This window comes from Erinaceus europaeus, chromosome 18, assembly GCF_950295315.1.
Source record: "Erinaceus europaeus chromosome 18, mEriEur2.1, whole genome shotgun sequence".
NCBI classification, from domain to species: domain Eukaryota; kingdom Metazoa; phylum Chordata; class Mammalia; order Eulipotyphla; family Erinaceidae; genus Erinaceus; species Erinaceus europaeus.
In genome coordinates this window covers 510,827-533,963 of record NC_080179.1, presented here as the reverse complement: position 1 = coordinate 533,963, position 23,137 = coordinate 510,827, and the positions used below count along the sequence as shown (strand labels likewise).

At 47.8% G+C, this 23,137-nt stretch overlaps 1 protein-coding gene across 10 annotated transcripts in view; it reads right to left on the bottom strand.

The window, feature by feature from the left end:
- Nucleotides 1-23,137, bottom strand: part of HECW2 (HECT, C2 and WW domain containing E3 ubiquitin protein ligase 2) — a 297,990-nt gene that overhangs the window by 26,867 nt on the left and 247,986 nt on the right. For 9 of the 10 annotated variants that reach the window (XR_009545901.1, XR_009545902.1, XM_060177545.1 and 6 more), the window contains 5 exons: nucleotides 20,967-21,087; nucleotides 17,698-17,811; nucleotides 7,078-7,230; nucleotides 3,840-3,938; nucleotides 638-767 (listed from right to left, as the gene is read on the bottom strand). Coding sequence is in view for 8 of the 10 variants with exons in the window: in XM_060177545.1 (XP_060033528.1) it covers nucleotides 638-767; nucleotides 3,840-3,938; nucleotides 7,078-7,230; nucleotides 17,698-17,811; nucleotides 20,967-21,087 (617 nt within the window). In the remaining 2 variants the exon portion in view is untranslated. The other variant, XM_060177546.1, reaches the window with a different exon arrangement.

Genomic DNA, 23,137 nt, shown 5'->3' with positions numbered 1-23,137 from the left:
TGTAATTTCTGGGAGAAATATCTTAGAAATCTGTTTATCAGAGAGAGAAAAGAGAGGAGCCAGAGCATCACTCGGGCACATGCTGTGTCGGAAACTAAAGCAAATTTCGCACTGCATCTACCTCCTGGGCCTCTGAAAGAAGTCTCTTTATCAACCTTGTCACCTATTTTGGGAAAAAAAAGTTTTTAAGTCTTCACAAGACACTATCTTTCTTCAGCGTCAAAACAATGAATTTCAGTTCTTAAATTTCAATGTAAGTTAAATAGCTCTAACCCCCTCTGGGGTAGCATGGATTTTTTTTTTTCCAAAACTATCTTATATGAGGTACATGCTAACATCTTGTATGGACAACTTTATCTTTATTTATCTTTTGGACAGAGACAGCCAGAAATCAAGAAGGAAGTGGGTGACAGAGAGGGAGAGAAACAGAGAGACACTGCAGCCCTGCTTCACCACTCGTGAAGCTTTTCCCCTGCAGGTGGGGACCGGGGGCTTGAACCCAAGTCCTTTAGCACTGTAACATGTGCGCTCAACCAGGTGCACAACCACCTGGCCCCATGGCTGCTGTAATTTTTTACCAACCAATAAATATCCTTTGAATTTCACACTTTGTCATCAGGGGTTCAAATGCACAGACCTGGCCAAAAACTTCTTCATTCACAGTGAACGTGAGGTCCAAGATATCATGGATATCATTGTCTTTCATCCACTGCAGGCTCTGGTGGAACTCTTCATCAAGGTACTCCAGATCACTAAGGTCACATAAACTAAGAAACAAGTGTGCAGGCATGACCATTAGCACAATTCCAGAGTCAAGGGGAAAGGATGAAAGACAACAAAGAGATCAGCTAGTCAGCGACGCCTAGAATGGTCTTAGTCAAGTAGCCCTAGCAGTGAAATAATTTAGGGATGTGGCGCTGAATCTAAAACTCAAGGCTATGCAAATGTCTCCAGAATCACTCACTCTGTCCTTTTTTTTATTAATTTATTTATAAAAAGGAAACACGGACAAAACCATAGCATAAAAGGGGGTACAACTCCACACAGTTCCCACCACCAGAACTCCGTATCCCAACCCCTCCCCTGACAGCTTTCCTATTCTCTATCCCTCTGGGAGTATGGACCCAGGGTCACTGTGGGATGCAGAAGGTGGAAGGTCTGGTTTCTGTAATTGTTTCCCCGCTGAACATGGGTGTTGGCAGGTGGATCCATACTCCCAGCCTGTCTCTCTCTTTCCCTAGTGGGGCAGGGCTCTGGGGAAGCCGAGCTCCAGGACACATTGGTGGGGTTGTCTGTCCGGGGAAGTCTGGTCGGCATCATGCTGGCATCTGGAACTTGGTGGCTGAAAAGAGAGTTAAGATACAAAGCCGAACAAGTTGTTGACTAATCATGAACCTAAAGGCTGGAATAGTGCAGATGAATTGTTGAGGGGGCCTCCATTTTGTAGATAGCTAGTAGGCATGTTTTTGTTATATTCCAAAGGGCCTGTGGCTATACTAGTTTTTTTTTTTTTTTTTTTTCTTTTTCCCTGAGCCTGAAATCTGATATGCAGGTGGATCCAATTATTGTCTGGGGAGATGATGTCATGGCTGGTAAAAGGACCAGAAAGCTGGATCAGGGAAGAGAGTAGCTCCCAAATATGGGAAAGGGGTATAAATATTGTTGACTGTAAACCCCATCGATTTGATGTGATCTGGGGCCCATATTCAGCTTAGGAGCCTGCATGACCTCTGCATCCCTGTAGATCTGAGCTCACAGTCTGTGGTCATGATCATGAGTAGGAACGTTCCAAGCTGCCCCAATATCAGGACCCATCTTCCTCAGGTCTAGCATAGAGTCTGTTGTCCAGCCTCCCTTCGCAGGATGGAACATTCTCTATCGTTGTTGATCCACGCTGAGGACAAGGCCCTACGGGGCCCCAGATGCAGAGGTGAAATGCAAGGAGCAGCTGCCACTAGCCTCATTAAAGGCAACTAAGGCCAGTGGCGGGAACTGAAACTCAGGCTGATAGCTCAGGCTCAACAGGGCTTGGACTCATTACTACTCTACCTTAAAATGCTGTTCTTTTAACTAGAAGTCTCTTGTACATTTCCACACTGTCATTTAATTCCCGTTCCCTCCAAAAAAAAATACCAAGAGTCTCTGATTCATGTCACATACACTCCCTTATTCTTTATGGCTCTGATTTTTTTTTTTTTTTCCTGCAGTTCTGAAAACAGAGAACCAGGACTTCTTCCTACAATTATAATGATCCATACTTCTCTCGTGCTTTCATTGCTTTTAAAAAGCTTCCTTGGCTTACTGAGAGGAGCCCGGCCACCACCTGTGGAGAGCATATAAACTGTCGCCATAAACTGCTCCTTAGAAGTTTAAAGTGAGGAGATGCTTTTAAGACAACAGAAGCCAGAAGCGGGAGGTGCAGAATGCGCCGGGCGGCCAGGGAAGCATGGGCAGTGCTCAGCTGCCTGGGGCTTCAAGCAAGACAGGCAAACATTTTCCCACTTAGCCCTCTACAGTCTTACATTTGAAGACTAGCCTTCTACATTCCAGAAAGGTACATGGGCTCAGAAAATAAAATGGCAAAGTCATGAGCCCCTTGAAACGTACCTAAAATAGACTTCCTAACTATTTCCAAGATGGAGACCCCAAATCTCATCTGTTCTAGTCTTACCTGTAGGTTTCTGATTATCAAACAATTTTTCGTGCTTTATATCTTACTGTTTTACAGCCACCAAGCTGCAGACACCGCCATGACACCAACCTGACTTCCCTGGACAGACGACCTCACCAAGGTGTCCCAGAAACTCCCCTCCCCAGAGCCCTGCCCCACTAGGGACAGACAGACAGGCCGGGGGTGTGGAGCCACCCGCCAACACCCATGTCCAGCAGAGAAGCAGTGACAGAAGCCAGAACTCCCACCTTCTGCTCCCCAAAATGACCCTGGGTCCAGACTCCCAAAGGGATAAAGAATAAGGAAGCTTCCAATGGAGGGGATGGGATGTGGAACTCTGGTGGTTGGAATTGTGTGGAATTGTGCTCCTCTTATCCTATAGTCTTGCTGATCATCATTAAATCAATAAAATAAACAAAAAATCATAAGAAAAGAAAATGACCAGTACTGAGCAGTGATTCTGTTCACTTTTGGTACAAGCCTGAGCTTCTCCCCACAGACAGCTGCCTTCTGTTCAGCCTTGTAAGCAATTACTGATTATAGGACAGAAACTGTTTGCTCTACAACTTCTTGCAATAATTGTAATCTTTCCTTACGGCAACAATGAAGAAAAAGTTCTATGAATGCTAAAATTTGCCCCTGGCGTCTAAGTAACTGTCTTGTATATATGGAGGGCTCAAGGGAAAAAAGGTGTCAAAGTCTACCTCTAACAAACAAGCAAAAAGCAGGGCAGAGAGGATAAAACTTTGGAGCAGCAGAGGGATAGTACCAAGCAAAATATAAAGCTCGTCTCATAAAGGATAGAGGTTTATGTGGAGTCGAGGCTGTGAGTCACTAAGACTAGCCCACAACTGTTCTATTAATAATTGGCATTAATACCACAGGAATTTCAGTGCTGTATTTGAAGTACCATTCTTTTAAAGAAACATGTGTTACAACAAATGAGGATAAACTATCTGGAGTGAAGCGAAACTTAAGACTGGGAGGAATGAAGATCAAAGGCAGGAAAAATACAGGAACTGTATTTGAGATGTATTAGTTTCAGAAGTTTAAAGCCCTGTTAATTTTAATAACAGATCTGAGATAAAGACCTGACAAAAGCCCTTCTCAATAAAGGAAACATTGTATTCGTACATGATAACAACATAAGCAAGAGGAATCTGCTTACATTCTGAGAAGAGCCTTGTAAAAAGGCCGGGTGAAGAAGGCATCCAGCAAATACTGGTGTATCAGTGCAAGACCAAGGATCCTGCCACTGAACCGGAACCTGTGAAGGGAAGGCAGGAGGTAACTACATGTCCAAGGCTAAGCTTTCTAGGTGGCCCAGTCTGCCCTCCAGAGCGTCTCCCGGCTCTAGCCATCGGGTCGTGTCCGAGAACAACTGCCTGCAGGGTCCATGTCCGGCTGCCGGGCCTGAAGCTGCATCTCCAGCTGACACTTTACCTGCTTGTTAAAGAAACCTGTGGCGCCCCCCCCCCGGCCTTTATCGCGTGCCACTCGCGCCCACCTTGCAGCACTCCACGAAGCAAGCCTGTCGGTGAGGTGTCCCAGGTGGGACCTGGGGCTGGCAGTGGGATAGCTTTCTTCTAGTTTGAATGTCAGGCATGAACGCTAGCAGGGTCTCCCTTCCCTTCCCTTCCCTTCCCTTCCCTTCCCTTCCCTTCCCTTCCCTTCCCTTCCCTTCCCTTCCCTTCCCTCCCCTCCCCTCCCCTCCCTTTCCTTTCCTTCCTCTCCCTTCCCTTCCCTTCCCTCCCCTCCCCTCCCTCCCCTCCCTTCCCTTCCCTCCCTTCCCTTCCCTTCCTTCCCTTCCCTCCCTTCCCTTCCCTTCCCTCCCTTCCCTTCCCTTCCCTCCCCTCCCTTCCCTTTCCTTCCCCTCCCTTCCCTCCCCTTCCCTTCCCTCCCCTCCCTTTCCTTCCCCTCCCTTCCCTTCCCTCCCCTCCCTTTCCTTCCCCTCCCTTCCCTTCCCTCCCCTCCCCTCCCCTCCCTTCCCTTCCCTCCCTTCCCTCCCCTCCCTTCCCTTCCCTCCCCTCCCTCCCCTCCCTTCCCTTCCCTCCCCTCCCTTCCCTTCCCTCCCTTCCCTCCCTTCCCTTCCCTCCCCTCCCTCCCCTCCCTCCCCTTCCCTTCCCTTCCCTCCCCTCCCTTCCCTTCCCTCCCCTCCCTTCCCTCCCTTCCCTTCCCTCCCCTCCCTCCCCTCCCTTCCCTCCCCTCCCCTCCCTTCCCTCCCTTCCCTTCCCTCCCTTCCCTCCCTTCCCTTCCCCTCCCTTCCCTTCCCTCCCCTCCCTCCCTTCCCCTCCCCTCCCTCCCTTCCCTCCCTTCCCTTCATTTCCCTTCCCTCCCCTTCCCTTCCCTCCCCTCCCCTCCCCTCCCCTCCACTCCCTTCCCTTCCTTTTCCTTTTTTTTTCTTTTTCTTTAAAAAAAAGAAAGTTCTTTTTTTTTTTTTTTTTTGCAGAAAATAAGTGCTGCTGCTCAGTTCTGGCTTCTGGTGGTGCTGGGGACTGAGGCTGGACCTGAGAATTTCAAGCATGAAGGCTGTTTTTCATAACTGTCTCCTGAGCCCTAGCAGAATCTTTCTAACACAGATCCAGAAGCAATTTTCTCTTGAGGGAAGACCGAGCCTCAGATTAAGAAAGTCCCTATTCTTATTTTCTCCAGATGAAAATTGTCACCATCCAAGAATGGAGCAAGTGGTCATTTGAGGGGAGTTTCTTCAGGGGACACTATGTTCTCTAAAGTTTCAAGGCTCACTTCTGTTCTGAATCATCCTGGAAACTTTATTCAACATATCTGTCATGACGAGGATTTGCTGACTGAGATGTACACTTGGTTTTCTTTCAAAAGTCCTCAAGTTTCTAGCTCTTTAGAAGTCTGATGTCTTCCCCAAACACTGAGGTTCCTCACGTTCCCCGTTTAACTTCAGGAGTGGCCGGCCGCCTAAGATGAATGGCCAGCAGTGAGCTCCTTTATGTCCACTTCAGTTCAGACGTCACAGGGCAGAGGGATCCCCACTGTAGTCTAAACAGGATCTGCAGCTCAGCCGGCCCTGCAGCTCACGCCCTCCAGCCGTGTCACTAACCCCACAGCTCACCCCCGCCCCAGCCTCACATCGGCTTACTAGAAGCAGGAATGGAGAGCTCCATGAAAACTGGAGTCATACATACGTAAAGTCTATAAGTGCAAGACAACAAAATAAGCGTCAACTGAGCCGAAAACAGTAGAATTTGAACCTTCAGGAAGAGCCCCAGATGAGAAACCTACCCCAGTTTCTCTTGGTGAGTTCTGAGTGAGAAATTCAGGAGTGATCCCTGCAGCAAAGCCTTCGGACGGGGCTCTTCCACAGCCAGACCCTCTAAGTCACCCCTGCCTACACCCCTCCCTCCTTCGCCAAATACCACAACCACCTGGGGCACCACCAGCTGCCCTCTCCCCCAGCCCCACCCCTGGTCACCCCACCTCTGGGTGAGCACACGCCCTACACCTCACCTCAGAGCTCAGAGACATTCACAGGAGGAGAGGGGTTGAGAGAGATCTCCCTCTGAACCTAATATCAACTGAAACTTTACTTCAATGGGAAAAGAACACCCACCTTTTGAATTCTACGTGGTTTACTTAAAATTGACTTTATGGAGCACAAGCCATTTCCAGCTTGGAGACTGCCAAAATCTTTAAATTTGAGAACAAAATCAGGGTGGAATGAGGAACTTAACTGAAATATAGTTTTCTCTGAGGTTTGAAAAAAATGTGCTAAGAGAAATCTGGGTTCAGGCTGGAGACGTGGTTTAGCTGGCAAGTGTGTCTTACTTTCAATCCCCAGCACCATGGAGAGATGGGGGGTGGGGAGAGAGAGAGAGAGAGAGAGAGAGAGAGAGGTGAATTTGGCTCGTACTCCCAGAGGGGTACTTGATAGGGAAGTAAACAGAAGGCACTGAACCCCCACTCCACCAGGAATCTTATTTTTTATGTCGTCACTGAAAGGGAGGTGGATCTGGAAAACACCACTGGAAGCCAGGTGCTATTTCTCTTATCTGAGAGAAAGAGGAAGAAGGGAAAGACACATGGAAGTGGAAATAGTGTGGGGGTGACCTAGAAAGGGAGTGAAGGCAGGACCATCAGGGAAAATGGGGCGATGTGCATATGTGTGCACACACGGGACATGGAGAAGACACAGTCAGCCCCTGTCGGTGACCTTGTGGGAACCACTGCAGTTTCCAGTGGAGGGGAGCGAACACAGAGCTCTGAGGGTGGGAACTGTGTGGATCATACACCTGTTATCTTGTGATTCTGTAAATCAGTATTACATCACTGATAAAAATAAGCCTTCAAAATGATTGAATAAAAAAAAGAAGTCCGTATTTCTATAAAAACTAATAGCACAGGATATCCAGAAATGTTGAAGGCATAGCACTTACCACTCATGGTGATTGTCCACAAAGGCAGACATAGGACTTATTTGTACTGTGTATGTGTCGTTGGCCGAATACTCAAACAATCCATAGTACGGGTTGAACAGTTCTCTTGAAACTAGGAAGAAAAACTCTCTGGAGGGTCCGCTGTAATCCAGTCTTCAAGAAAATTCACAGAGAAGCACAGTCATCATTTTGTTTTCTATACATTACACATACTTTCTACAAAATTTAATTTTCTGATAAACATTCACCACAAGTCTAATTCTCTACACACCAAAGTTATCTCAGACCAACAGAACTCTGGCCGTGGCTGCGAATCTCGTTCACGTCTAGATCCAGAATCTGACCCGTTCCAAGCAGCAGACCTGAGACCATGCTACAGGCCAGCGAGTAAACAGACCGGCACTGAATGTGATCGAGAGGCACATGTGAAAGGTAGGCATTTTACATCTCTGACCCGAGACTGTGGGAAGGGTCTCTGGCCTGAGACTGTGTGTGTGTGTGTGGGGGGTGCAAGTGTGAGCTGCGACATAGTAAGAAGCACAAAATGGCATTTAAACGTTTTACTTGAGAGTTTAATGGAAGGTACACAGAATGGGCTTCAGCTAACCCACACATTGGCCTCGATTTTCTCCATACTCAAAGATTCAGGGGTCAGGTGGCCCTGTACCTGGTTCAGCACACATGCCACAACACACAAGGACCCAGTTCAAGCCCCATCCCCACCTACTGGGGAAAGATTCACGAGCCGTGAAACAGGGCTGCAGGTGTCTGTCTGTCTCTCTTCACATCTCCACCTCCCCTTCCCTCTCCATTTCCCTGTCTCTATCCAGGAAGTAAATAAAAAGATCTATGTGCCGGCATATGCTTACATTTTCATCGAATCAACTTTAAATTTGCTTGTTTTTCAAGATAGCTATCTTGCACACATATTTATGGATAACACTTACGGCACACTAACTTAGAACTATACACGTTAAAGTAATAAGTGTCAGTCTGTGTAAGCGTAGAAACCATCTCTCACACCAGCAGTCCACACAGCACTTGGGGGGGGGAGCTTCCAGGGTGGATGACAGAAAGCCTATGATGCAGAAATGAAAACACTGTGGATTCTTCCCTCCTCTTCCTCCTCAAAAGTGGCTTTTCTCCAGCTGAGACAACTCTGGCGCCTAGAGGAGTACTCAGAACACAGCAGGTGCTTTCCAGCTCCTTCTTTCTGTTACCGTGCCCTCGGCCTAAGCGACACCACTTCCCCCAAGCAGGACTGGGCCCCCTTCTGCTGGACGCTCTGCAGTGTGTCGAGGCTGGCTGAGGGGTGGGAGCGGGGGCTGGTCAGGACATGTCAGGTGCGGTTCTGTCCACACAGGCTGCAGTGCTCACTCATCCTGGGCGCTTCTCTCCACGGAGGCCTGTCGTGTGGAGCAGCCACTCAGCCGGTTGACTCACGATGAACCGGTCAGCTAGTGCTTCAGTCCTTTCACCGATGTCCCGCGGACAGGCCCATCCGACCTGTGCTTGCTTTCTCTGGTAAACACCTGCAGCCAGATTTCACACACTTTTCTCCATTAACATTTCACGTTGTGAGACTCAATTCTTGGGGACCCAGTTCTGTAGCTGTAAAAATCTCTTTGAATTTTCTTTTTCCCTCCAGGGTTTTTGTTGGGGCTCGTTACTGGCACTATGTGTCCATTTTTTCCATTTCATTGGGCAGGACAGAGAGAAATTGCGAGAGGAGGGGGGAGAGAGAGAGAGAGAGAGAGTGAGAGACCTGCAGACCTGCTTCACCACTTGTGAAGCGACTCCCCTGCAGGTGGGGAGCTGGGGGTTCAAACCTGGATCCTTGTGGGGGTCCTTGCACTCAGTACAATGTGCCACTGCCTGCCCCTGGATCTTCTATTGATGGTGAATGTCAATAGACCTCCGTGTCTTCCCAGAACCAGAGAGTGCCCACCGACACAGCAGCGCAGGAGAGACCTTGTGTGCCCCCTTCAGCTCACAGGCACAGTGCAGGTTGGAGGGAGTCCCCTCCACGCTGAACACTGAGACGGAGCCTGGTTTTGACACTGGTCGCTGAGCTCCACGCCTAACGTTCATTATTCTTTATAGGCGACATATCTCCCAACAAATTTTAAACGTTCATCAAGGCAAACAAGAAGGTGCTTACAGAGCAGAGGCAGGCAAGCCCTGGCCTGCTCTGGCCCACCCCTAGCTCTGTAAGGAGACACTTCAGAACCTAGCCGCGACCATTTTCCACGACTGGTGCTGCTCTCTTGCTTGGAGTTGCGTCTGTGAGCAATGTCTGCAAAGCCTAAAGTGTTTACATTTAGAATGACCACACTTACAGCCTTTACTAGAACATTTACTGAGTTTTATCAAAAAGAAAGGAGGTAAATGTCACTTTAATAAAATACCTGGTTTACGGGGGTGAGGGGGCAGGTGGTGGTGCACCTGGTTAAGTGCACACAGTACGAAGCACAAGGACCCTCACAAGGATGTGAGTTCAAGCCCCACAGCTCCCCACCTGCAGTGGGGATGTTTCACAAGTGGTGAAACAGGCCTATCTTTCTCTCTCCCTCTCTATCTCTCTTCCTCTCTCAATTTCTCTCTGCCCTGTTCAACAAAATGGAAAAAATGGCCTCCAGGAACAGTGGATTCATAATGTTTGGCACCGAGCCCCAGCAGTAATTCTAGAGGCAGAAAAAAAAAGTAAAATATTTGGCTTAAGGACTGGGGAGACAGCATGATGGTTCTGAGAAAGATTTTCCTGCTGGGGTTCCAGGTTCAATCCCCAGCAGCAGCATCGGCCAAAGCTGAGCAGGGATCTGGTATCTCTTTCTCTGTAACTCTCTGGTTAAAATAAAACAAAACCTTTTAAAAGAATACCCGGCTTAGTGGTCCGGGAGGTAGCACAGTGAATAAAACGCTGGTCTCTCTAGCATGAGGTCCTGAGTTCAATCCCTGGCAGCACATGTGCCAGAGTGATGTCTGGTTCTCTCTCTCTCTCTCTCTCTCTCTCTCTCTCTCTCTCTCTCTCTCCATCTCTCCTATTCCTCTCATTAACAGATAAAAAAATGTTTTTTAAAAAAGGAACGAACACCTGGCTTACTAGGTATTCTGTATATCTCTTTACAATAGATCCTTTCAAGGAAAAATGGAAATAATCTAGGGTGTTTGTGATCTCAGGCAGTGGCCAGAGTTATACAGACGTGGCCACAGTGGCGTGGAGGTGGGTCTGCAGAGGCTGCTGCGCTCAGAGGGTTCCGGACTCGGTAGAGACGTTGAATTGGGACTCCAGAGCTGAAGCGTGAGCCAGCCTCTTCCAGTGGAGAGATACCCGTATAAATAAAATGGGCTTCTGGACGGCTTGAAACTCAACGTGGTATTCAGCTAGAAAAAGCTATTTCTGAGCTTCAGGTCTTAGTTTTAACAACGTCGCAGTTGCCAGAGTGCATCAGGGTTCGTGTGCGTGTGTGTGCATGTATGTGTGTGTGCATGTATGTGTGCGCATGTATGTGTGCACGCATGTGTGTGCGTGTGTGTGCATGTGTGTGTGTGTCCCCGCCCCGCCTGCACACAGAGCTGGACAGTAAACCCACCGAGGGTGCGGGTGCTACCTTCTCACTCTTGAATCTCAAGTGCTAGGCCTAGTATACCGGCTACCATGTCTGTGGCTGAATCAACGTGTTAAGCTCTCTAAAGAAAATCAATGCTACTGACTTTGCTACCTGACATCCAGTGAGGTGAACGAGTCTGCCCAAGCTTGACTTAGGAAGTAGAGTAATGTGACCATGTTGTACCCATACCCAGAAGTCATTTGTTAAACAGCAAAGATAGCTCTCACTGATTGGTTCTTTCTTAGTGACAACACCCAAATGTAGCTGAGTTACCCCAGAAGACTTAAATTGAAAAGCAAGACAGATTTTAACTTTATTTTTTTCAAAGAGAGAATAAAGCCAGTAGCTCTTCAAGCAGGAAGAAAGTGTCTTCCTACACTGGCCAGGTTTTAACTGTTTCTGTTTTCGGTCTAGCAGCACTGGTGAGGTCTGTCTCCAGCCAGAACAGTTTTTAAACTTCCATTTGCTTATGATCCAAAGCCTAGTGCTGCAGGTCTGAGAGTAGGTTGTAAATTACAAGTTTTATGTCTACTTAATTCATGAAGACATGTCCTGGCAGGGCATGTGCATGTGGTTCCTGTGATGTCTTGGCGACTTCTCTCACACAGTTAAGTGACTTAGCCACGAGCATCACTCACTGCATTCCTGCTTTGCCAGCTAGGTCGGTTCCACAGCTACAGGCCTGGCACGGAAATACAGAAACCCAGACAACGGGTGTGTAGCTGCACAGCAGTGTCTTGGAAGGCACTTTAGAGTGAGCACAGATGTCTTCAGGGTGATCATGTACCCCTGGGCCCACACGTGCTGAGAAAGCATCTTAAACACCATCTCAGCAGAGATGCAAGTCATGTTAAAAAAACTAATAATGACTGCATTCTTCTGCTCTTGACTTTCGAGTCAGAATCACAGAAAGAAACAGACCCTAGCAGAAGCAGACTGTAAGATGAGCGAAGACTGGGACGCTGGGAAGTCACCCCATCATTTCTCCAAAGTTTTCTGGAGGACAGAGCTCTGCTCCGGTACAGGCTGGCTCAGGTACACACTGCCCACGCAGACACTGCCGACTCCCCCCGGTATTGACAGCAGTGTTAGGACTAGGGCCACCTGAGAACACTTTCTGGTAAGGAAGGAATTCTGGAAACAGTGGTTATGGCCATCCGATTTCCCTCAAGCTAAAGGGCAGATGCAGAAGGACCCTTCTCCAGTGTGTGTGTGTGTGTGTGTGTGTGTGTGTGTGTGTGTGTGTGTGTGTGTGTGTGTTAGCACGCAAACATGAACTAAAGAAGATAAGCAGCACTGGGACGCTTAACTTGAGAGTCTGCAGATTTCTGAGGAATGATGGTCAAGCTGAAGACACCAGCAGCATCTAGTGAGAAGCCGGCTAGCCAGAGGTGAGAACTGGTGCTTCTTCATAAACAAGGACGTAGCTAACTGTTCCAGATCTCTTTGGCCCTGCAACTTTCATTTCCCGTCTCTGCGGCAACAGCACATCTGTTCCTCAGCCCTGACCTGACTGTTTGCACACACCCTCCCTAGACTAAGTATGGCTTTGCAAAACAGGTGACTGATGGCAGAGGGCACCTTACACATAACGAGCCCATTCTCTCTTAGAGGAAAGTGCCTTTTACTGAGTCAGCCTTGGAGGGGGGTGTTGGTATGCTTCTAAATTCTGCTTCTAAGACCTTCTGTTTTGATCATCACATTAGGTTCACTTGTATTACATATGATGTGGTCTATTTACATAACCACTGTTTTACCTGGGTCCCGCCCTGCCTGCAGGGTATTGGTGCAAACCCCACTGGTTAGATGGAAGCTTGCTATGTTCTGTTTGCACTCTTTTTTTTTTTTTGCTCGGCCCCTTCTCCTAGTCATTTCCTTTCCCTTGCCACTTCCGGTGAAGAGATGCATAAAAGGCGATGTATCTGATGAATAAATGAGATACTGCTTCCCAGCTCAGCCATGAGTCCCTGGTCGTTTGTCTCCCGCCCGCGAAGCTAGCCCGACGGGGGGGAAACAACAGTGAGGTGACCACTGCCAACATCCTCCCTTTACCCAAGCCATTCTTTCCTTGCTGTCTGGGGTACTGAGCAGTTAATGGGCTGGGATGCCTGCCGGTTCAGAACAGAACCGTCCACCTAGTTAACTCTGGAAGCTGCCTAAGCTTTCATTGTAAGAATGTTAGCAGCACTGACCCTCAGAGAGCCGCCCAGACTGAAGCCCTGCAGGACTAGGCCACCGCAGTGCACCAGTTCCCACCACACTTAGGATGACTCAGTCTCCAGCTACTTTGCCTCTCTGTCCTCCACCCTCCTCCCCTTTTTCTGCCAGGACAGACAACCAGATCAAGTCGAGTGGGAATTTCAGTGGCCAGAAAAGAACTGCGATACTAGAACACAGCGGCTGACCTGGAAAGTGCTGACTTTTTGCGTAAAAGTTCAAGCATGACCTGACGCAGCGTTCTGAAGAAGTAAGAGTCTCTCGTCAACGAGCACATAGACATGAGTACGTGGTGTCTCCGCTTTATTTATTTATTTTGCCTCCAGGGTTATCACGGGGCTCAGTGCCTGCACTACAGATCTACTGCTCCTGTGGCCTTTTATTTTATTTTGTTTATATTGGGTAGAACAGAGAGAAATTGAGAGAGGAGGGGAAGGAAGGGAGTGAGAAAAATAGAAACCTGCTGACCTTCTTCACCACTTGTGAAGCGGCCCCTGCAGGAGGGGACCTGGGTGCTCGAACCGGGATCCCTTAGTGGATCCTTGTGCTTTGTACTGTGTGTACTTAACCCGGTGCTCCATCTCCAGACACCTTATTTCTGCTTTTTCCAGTTGAGTCTAGGCAACTCCAACACTCTGGGATTAATTCTACTTTATCTGGACTTCGCAGCACTCTGTATTTTTATGATCACACCTTCCTCATCTTTTTTTTATGACTCAGTTCTCACATTTCAGGAACGACCTAATTCTCAGGTTTCTGACTTCTGCAAGGAAACAGCTTAACACAAATATAGTCTCCTGTGGATCTGCAAGGAAACAGCTTAACACAGATACAGTCTCCTGTGGATCTGCTAGTCACTCCTTTCTAGAGTGCAGGTAGACAGACACCTGAGGCTTCAGAGTAGACCCCTTCTCTTTATGCCCTGTAAATCATTGTAAAGAAAGAGCCTGGTTATGACACACAGGTGATATACTCATCTGGATGGAATCAAACAGAATGCAGAGTTGCCAAGTTCTGTTTCCTCACAGATAGCAAAGTTGACATGAACGACAAAATAATACTCATGGGCCCTCTGGAATAGACCTAAAATAGAACGACTAGCTATTTCCAAAATGGAGACCCCAAATCTTCATCTGCAATATTCAGCCTTTAGGTTCATGGTTAGTCAACAATTTGTTTGGCTTTATATCTTAACTCTTTTTTGGCATCACAGTAGCCACCAGGTTCCCGATGCTACTGTGATGCCAAACGGACTTCCCTGGACAGACAACCCCACCAATGTGTCCTGGAGCTCCACTTCCCCAGAGCTCTTCCCCACTAGGGAAAGAGAGAGACAGGCTGGGAGTATGGATCCACCTGTCAACGCCCATGTTCAGTGGGGAAGCAATTACAGAAACCAGACCTTCCACCTTCTGCTCCCCACAATGCCCCTGGGTCCATACTCCCAGAGGGATAGAGAATAGGAAAGCTGTCAGGGGAGGGGATGGGATACGGAGTACTGGTGGTGGGAACTGTGTGGAGTTGTACCCCTCTTATCTTATGGTCTTGTCAGTGTTTCCATTTTATAAATTAATTAATTAACAATTAAAAATAATGATAATACTCAACACAATGCAACACCAACACCAGCACCAGCTGGATTCCCAAGGATCTGATCTCTTGGGCTTGTTACTCTGTGGTGTTAAGTCCAGTCCGCACAAACTAAAACTACCCCGGTGATGGGCTCTCACCAGACATCTAGGAAATAAGAAGTTACTCAGGAAAACATTTCCTAAATGTCCCCTAATCCTGACTGGATGTTTCCTTTTAATAAATATTTCCTATGAGAGTAATTTATGATTTTCAGAAAAAGGACAAACATGGGTAATTTTTGTGTACCCACACGGAGTTTACTGCTTACTAACATAGTTAATCACAATCGACGTGACAATGTTGATGAATTGTTACTCTCTGAAATCCACACAGACGGGCGTTTCTTCAGTTCTTATTTTGTGCTCCCCCGTTTTTTGTCTCAAGGTTCCATCCAGGGTAGCACATCACATTTCATTGTCCTTCCTCATACCCGTCTTGACTATGACATGTTTTCAGGCTCTTTTGCATTTTCATGACCCGGACAGTTTGTAGGAGTCTCAGTAAAGTCTCCTGCATACTGTCCTCTGATTAGCTCTCATCTGACACTTTCCTCATACTGGCCTGGCCTTATGAGCTTACGGGAGAAATCCTACAGAGGCAAAGTGTCTTTCTTATTCACTTATTTAGTACTGGACAGAGACAGCAAGAAATTGAGAGGGAGGAGGAGATAGAGAGGAAGAGAGACAGACAGACACCTGCAGCCCTGCTTCACCCATTTGAAGCTTTCTTCCTGCAGGTAAGGACGGGGGGCTTGAACCTGGGTCCTTGTGCACTGTGATGTGTGTGCTTAATCAGGTGCGCCACCGCCTGGCCCCTAAAGCGTCATTCGAAGTCTGACTGCTGGCTTTAATGTCTGATCTCCTGGATGAGTGTCCTCAGGACACTTCTGTGAACTGATCTCCTCCTTCACGTCCGCCCCAGACAACCTGGAAGAAAGTCACTATGCACACAGCGTCGCCAGGGAGCGGGTCAGGCTGAGTCCTCGGAGAGCTTCTGCACAGCTTCTGGTTTAGCAGGTCGGCTGGTCCGCTTCCAGCAGCCAAGCATCTGTTCTGCATCACACGCGTGCACACTCGCTGTGTCTCCTGGGAGCTGGTGTTCAAGTCCCTTGAACAAACCATCACCACTCCTTTCTTTTTTGCTCAGTCGCTTATTTTCTGTCATTACAAAGACATTCAGGCTTCGCCTTGTGTATATTCTGCCATTTCTCTAAGGCTCTCAAATTCCCTTTACTCTGCAACCTAGACTCGGGGCTACACATCACTGCTGTTAAACGCCTGCTACTAGAACTAGACGTGGCGAACAGACAACATGCATCCTCAGCTACTGGAGTCAGCAAGGAAAAGTGACAGCACGCCGAGCACCATTTTGGTAGCTCAACGGAGAAACCATGGTAGTTTCCACTCAGGAGATTCACTGTCATAAACAAGAAATATTTTCTTCTCTCTCTTATGGGACCCATCACTACGCTGAGAAGGTTATCAAGGGCCTAAACAACCTCTAACTTGATGCTGTCCTCAGCTTTAGTTTGTCAACAACAGCTGTTCGAATCTTCCGAACAGTATATGTATTCTTAGTGTCTTCACATCCAAATAGGAGTGCATCTAATCATCTGTATGGATGACACTGGCGTGGAGAAGCCTGGGGTCTGGCACGAGCTGGCCCTCTTCCCGCTGGTGTCTGTGCTGTCCGCAAAGAGGAATGAGGAGGAGATTGTCTGGTGGTTGAGGTCACAAACCTCAAAACATCCTCCCTTTGTTTTCCTTCTGCATTGAAAGGAAGGAAATAAACGAGAGATGCAGGAAGCATTTGGCCTTGGACCTTAGTGGAGGCCAGTGGAAGAATGTCAAGCCCCCGTCAGTCAGTCAGTCTGGCCCTCCTGCTAGGGCAGGTCATCATCAGAGCAGACCACGGGAAGAGGGGCCGAGGGTGAGCAGGATGAGTCTCTGTCGCCTTGGAATGTGAGCACCAGAGCTTCTAGAGGCTTCCCTGCCTCTCCAGGTCACAATAAGCTGAGCTCTGGCAATAGGGGAGGCAGCTGGAGTGCTGGGGGAGGAGACGCATTCTCGTCCTAACCAGGGAGGTTATGGAAGGACATTCTTGGAATGCCAGCCATGGCTGCCTTCAGGCCAAACACATCTGCCTGTGTTCTCTCGTGCACCTGCACCATGGAGCCGACTGACTTAAGCTAGAAGCCAGCCATGAAAAGCTCAAGTCTCAGCAAGCTCGTGTCCAAACCTGGTCACATTGTGTAATTTTTGCCTAGATTTATTCACAGCTGAGAGGCCGTACAGTAAGTGCGATCAGAGCAAACGCTATCAGTATTTGGCTGGAATAGTAAGGGGGAAGTAAGCGCTCTGCTAGGAGTTCCGCCTGTGTTCTGGTGTTTGCACTCAAGACTAAGAAGCCCAAGTTTCAAATCCTGATTTTGCCATCATGGAGATCCCTGAACACACGTGAGCTATTGCGTACAGAGGGGTCTCGGTTTTTCTCAGCCACTTGCTGAACGAGTGACATTTCATGGGTTTCACTGCTATGGTCTATAATCCTATGACCTGGTTCACTTTATTTCTGGTTAAGATGGAGAGAGTTGGCCTCTCATTAAAAGGATCCAAACTATTTGAAGTTCATATAAGGTTCATATAAAGTTCTGGAAGGTGTGCTGTGGTCTAAGACAACGAGAAATGAGGACGAAGAAGCAAGACCCAGGGCTCAAGAATTTCCCTGCAGCGGTTGCCTGCGGGGACAGAGTGACCCAACTGTGTGATTCGGAGACGGACATGACATTCTGCTCACACCCAGCAGATGAAGTGACCAGATCATAACACTACAGTGCTAATCTTTGTTTTGCTCCTTTTTCTCTCAAAACCCCATTTTTTTCTCTGAGAGAAATGCATCAAAAAGAAAGCAAAGCATGTTTCTGTCCCCCTTACCGAGGAATCTGTAGCTACGAGTTTTTGCCAAAGAATTTCTCTGTCAAATGATCTACAAACCAGCAAGCTTTAAAAAAAAAAAAAAAAAACCCCTGCAAAACTGCAGTGCATGGGAACTGCATTTCTTGCCAGCAGGCTTCCTGTTTCAGGCAACCGCAGTGTGGGGAAACATCCGCCCGCCTGGCAGGGGCAGCCCCGTCCACAGGCAGCTCGTGTGTTCTACTTACCCTTCCTCCCCGACAAAGGTGACGTACAGCTTACTCCTCTGCAGGTCTTTTCTGGAGTAGCCCATGATCTGATTAAAGGCATCTTCGAGCAAGTGGTCTCTTCTGATAATTAACCTGTCCACAAAGTGACAATTTGAAAAAGAGATTAGATCCTAATCCTTCTCGGCCAGAGCTACTAGCCATTTGATTTCTGTTTGCCGTGACTAACTGGGTGAAAAGTGGAGCGACTTCACATCACTGTATCTGTAGTAAAATAAACGTTTGCCTTTAACTTTTTTTTTTTTTTTTGCCTCCAGGGGTTATTACTGGGTTATTACTTGGTGTCTGCACCATGAATCTACTGCTCCTGGAGGCTTTTTTCCCCCCTTTTGTTGCCCTTGTTGTTATATCATTGTTGTGACTATTATTCTTGTCATTGATATCATTGTTGTTGGATAGGACAGAGAGAAATGGAGAGAGGAGGGGAAGACAGAGAGGGGGAGAGAAAGACAGACACATGCAGACCTGTTTCACCGCCTGTGAAGCGACTCCCCTGCAGGTGGGAAGCCAGGGCTCAAACCTGGATCCTTACGCTGGTCCTTGTGCCTTGTGCCACGTGCGTTTATCCCACTGCCCGACCCCCTGCCTTTAACTCTTAACAGCACTAGCAAAAGCTACACCAGATAACCACTGCCAAATAGTATACTCCACCCATGACATCTTTTTATTAATTTCAATAGAGACAGAAAAATTGAAAGGGCAGGGGGAGACAGACACCTACAGCCCTGCTTCACCACTCACAAAGCTTTCCCCTGCAGGTGGGGACCAGGGGGCTCAATCCCGGGTCCCTTTGCACTGTAATGTGAGCACTCAGCCAGGCGCACCACCACCCGGCCCCACCATTTAATTTCTATTTGTCGTGACTAACTATGTGAAAAGTGGAGTGACTTCATAGCATTGCTGTCTATAGTAAAGTACACATCTGTGTGTAACTCTTCACAGCAATAGCAAACGTTACATCAGAGAATCATTGGCAAATAGTACACTCCACCCCATGACTTGTAAAAACAGCCCCAGAGTCCTGTTTTGAACATTCAAATCAATTTATCCTGGAAGGAAAATGATTATACCACAACACAACAACAACAACAACACACACACACACACAGGACTTTGGCAGTAATGGAAAAACCAACCCACCGAAGCAATAGTTCAAGCCAGCGTTGACTGAGAGAACAAGGAGAAATCCTTTGAGTCCCACCCAACATACAGTTTCCAATGGTGCTGCGTTTACTGTTTGCATTAAGTGAACCTTGAGGTTTCCCTAAGTGACAGACCTGTGGGCAGCTAGGCTACTTGTGATAAGAACGATCAAAACCATCCCTAACTTTGCCTTCATTACAAACCATGGTGACAAAGTGGTGGTAGGGAAGGGGACCCGGGGAAGCTCATGAGGGAAGTGTGACACTCAGATTAGGTGTTTGGGGCAGGCTAGTGTTTTTTCCGGTGCCAAAGGAGGAAGTTATGAATGGTAACCAAGTGAGTCCTCTGTGTGGGCAGTGAGTGTGAGGCGGTTACCCTGGGCGGTGTTTCTCGTGAGCTCTGGCGATGGCCATGCTGCCTTGCAGACCATGTGCCTCAGTGCTCTCTCAGGTGGCGACAGACCTCTATCAGGCATGGGTGGGGATGCAGAGGAAAGCCATGTGGGCAAGGAGATGAGGATAGTTCTAGGCCGACAGGCAAGGAGTGCTTCAGAACTATCATAGTCACAGGCCTGAAGAACAGAACTTTTTTTTTTTTTTTTTTGCCTCTAGGATTATTGCTGGGGCTGCACCATGAATCCACTGCTCCTGGAAACCACTTTTTCTCCTTTTGTTGCCCTTGTTGTTTTATCATTGTTGTGGTTATTATTATTGTTGCTGTTGCTGCCGTCGTTGGATAGGACAGAGAGAAATGGAGAGAGGAGGGGAAGACAGAGAGGGGGAGAGAAAGACAGACACCCGCAGACCTGCTTCACCGCCTGTGAAGCGTCTCCCCTACAGGTGGGGAGCCAGGGGCTCGAACCGGGATCCTTATGCCGGTCCTTGAGCTTCGTACCATATGTGCTTAACCCGCTGCGCTACCGCCCGACTCCCCTAAGAACATAACTTAAAAAAGATGTCTTAGCTTCTCTCCACTCTAAGATGACTGTTCTCCACTACTCTATCTCTACCTTTGGGCTCCTGTTTATTAAACATTTTGTCCTGCTTTATATCTTACCACCTTTCAGCCAGCAAGTTGCAGGTGCTGATTCCACCCTGACCTCCCTGGACAGACGCCCTCACCCATGTGTCCTGGAGCCTCCCCTCCCCAGACCCCTGCCCCACTAGGGACAGACAGACACAGGCTGGGGGTGTGGATCCACCTGCCAACACCCATGTCCAGTGGAGAAGCAATGACAGAAGCCAGACCTCCCACCTTCTGCTCCCCATAGAGAATTTGGGTCCATCCTCCCAGAGGGGGAGAAATTTTAGGGAAGATGACGAGAGGGCTCTGAGCCTCAACTCCATCAGGACCCAGAGAGAGAAGAGGAAAAAGGAGGGACATTTGGATGTAGTAACAACTGTAAGTGTGACTTGGAAAGGGAGAGAAGATGGGACTTTAAAATGGCAGATGTATACAAGTGTAGATGGGGAGTTGTAGAAATAATAGTCAGCCTATATCTGCAGCCTTGGGGGAACTGCTGGGGCTTCCAGTGGAGGGACTGGGGATTCAGAACTCTGTCATCTTGTAATTTTGTAAAACAATATTCAATCACTAATACAATTTAAAAATGGATGGGGAGGTGCTTCCGTTTCCCCATTTAAAGGGAGCTGGATAACAAGAGGGAGAAGGAGCCCTCATGGCCCATCAGCCAAGTGAAGCGTTTCTGCAGGATGAAGTAAGCTAGCCGGCACTCCTGAGCCTTCAGCTAGCAGACAACGGTGCACTGCCAACGCTAAGATGCCGCAGGCTCGGGAAGAGACAAGGGGACCCGCTGGAAGAAGACAGGCTTTAAGGAGGAAAGAGAAAGCCACTGTTTTTTCCTGCTTATATTTTCACATGGGATGTGTCGAGTCTCCACCATTCCAGCCAGACTGCTGCACCACAGAACTGTGCTTCAGGCGGCCTCACCATTCACACATGCCAAAGACTCACGGCACTGAGACCAACACTGCTCATGGCACATCAGGACTGACTTCGTAGATCCTCAGATGCCTCCCGTCCCCTCACAACCCTCAGGCCCCATGTTTTGCATTGTTTCGACTTACTTTAATTTCCCTGGGCCTTGTCCATATCCTTTAGTCTCTAGCTTCCTGTAAAAGTTCCTTAGTTTGGCTTCAAAATCTCTCTTGTAAGGAGCTGGGGCCCGGGCATTGGCACGCTGGGTACCTGTAGCAAAGCACAAAAAGAAAAAGGAATCCACCTGGCATGATCGTCACACCACCATGAAAAATATTACCAGAATCAACAAGTAGAGGGTGGTGAGATTTTCAGTTCCTATGCCATCACCTCTCCCAACTGCGGACTCTTCACAGAGCTGCGTCAGGTCTTGAAGAGATGTCTTTCCTGTGGCAGAAAAATGTCCTGTTTGAATAGTTAGAGTGGCCGGCACACACGCACTTGTCAGATGTGCACTTGTCTCCAAGCCACACTATTCCGAGTCAAACGGTCACTCAGGTGCAATACTAGCTGTGCTGGTGGAATAGCTTTGCTGCTGAGGTGGTATCGTGGCAGCCAGGATGCTGCAAGGTGCTGAGTAAAGCAAGAATACTGAGTTTCCGTGCTTAACTCCATGAAAGACCTACATAGACTTCTCCTTCTCCTTCTCCTTCTCCTTCTCCTTTTCCTTCTCCTTCTCCTTCTCCTTCTTCTCCTCCTGCCCTCCTCCTTCTCCTTCTCATAGCTGTGGCTTCACTGCTCAAAGCTGCCTTTTTCTTTTTCTTTCTCTTTCACAAAGACAGAGAGAGACAGAAGAGGGAGGGAAATCACAGAAACAAAGCTTCCTCTAGTGAGCTATGAGCTGGCCATGGCCCCAGGCAGGGCACAGGACAGTCTCAAGCAGGTGCGCTCTCTGTGGGAGCTGTCTTGCTGGTCCTAAGCACTTCTCGTAAATAAGCACGATATTAAGATATACATATACACATATATTACTAAAGGCTGATTTGTTTTCTAATTTTTTTAATTATCTTTGTTTATTGAATAGAGAAAACCAGAAGTCAAGAGTGTAGGGGAAGATGGAGAGGGAGAGACAGAGACCCCTGGAGCCCTGCTTCACCACTCGCAAAGCCTTCCCCCGCAGGTGGGGACCAGGGGTTCAAATCTGGGTCCTTGCACATTGTAACATGTGCGCTCAACCAGGCTGTGCCACCTTCTGGCCCCTTAAGAAATATTCTCGCCAAACTCAACAACAAGAAAACAAATAACCCCATCCAAAAATGGGGAGAGGACATGGACAGAATATTCACCACAGAAGAGATCCAAAAAGCTGAGAAACACATGAAAAAATGCTTCAAGTCATCGACTGTCAGAGAAATGCAAATAAAGACAACAATGAGATCCCACTTCACTCCTGTGAGAATGTCACACATCAGAAAAGGGAACAGCAGCAAATGCTGGAGAGGGTGTGGGGTCAAAGGAACCCTCCTGCACTGCTGGTGGGAATGTCAATGGGTCCAGCCTCTGTGGAGAACAGTCTGGAGACTCTCAGAAGGCTAGAAATGGACCTGCCCTATGACCCTGCAATTCCTCTCCTGGGATCTGTGTACACATATGTTCTTAGCAGCACAATTTGTAATAGTCAAAACCTGGAAGCAACCCAGGTGTCCAACAACAACAGATGAGTGTCTGAGAAAGCTGTGGTCTAGATACACAATGGAATACTACTCAGCTATTAAAAATGGTGACTTCACTGTTTTCAGCCGATCTTGGATGGAGCTTGAAAAATTCATGTGAATTGAAATAAGTCAGAAACAGAAGGATGAATATGGGATGATCTCACTCTCAGGCAGAAGTTGAAAAACAAGATCAGAAGAGAAAACACAAGTAGAACCTGAACTGGAATCGGCGTATGGCACCAAAGTAAAAGACTCTGGGGTGGGGGGGGGGAGAATAAAGGTCCATGAAGGATGACAGAGGACCTAGTGGGGGTTGTATTGTTATGTGGAAAACTGAGAAATGTGATGCATGTACAAACTATTGTGTTTACTGTTGAATGTAAAACATTAATTCCCCAATAAAGAAATTTTTTAAACAAGAAGTATTTGAGACAAATAGTCACACTTACTGCATATTGCATGGCAGCACAGACCTAATATGAAAATGCTGAAATGACAGTTCATCTCCTGCTTCTGCAGAGTCAACAGGATTCTCTGTTGCACTCTTACTATGTGCGAGCACTGTGACTATCCACAGAGTATCTAAAAGTATCCTGTGGGCCACT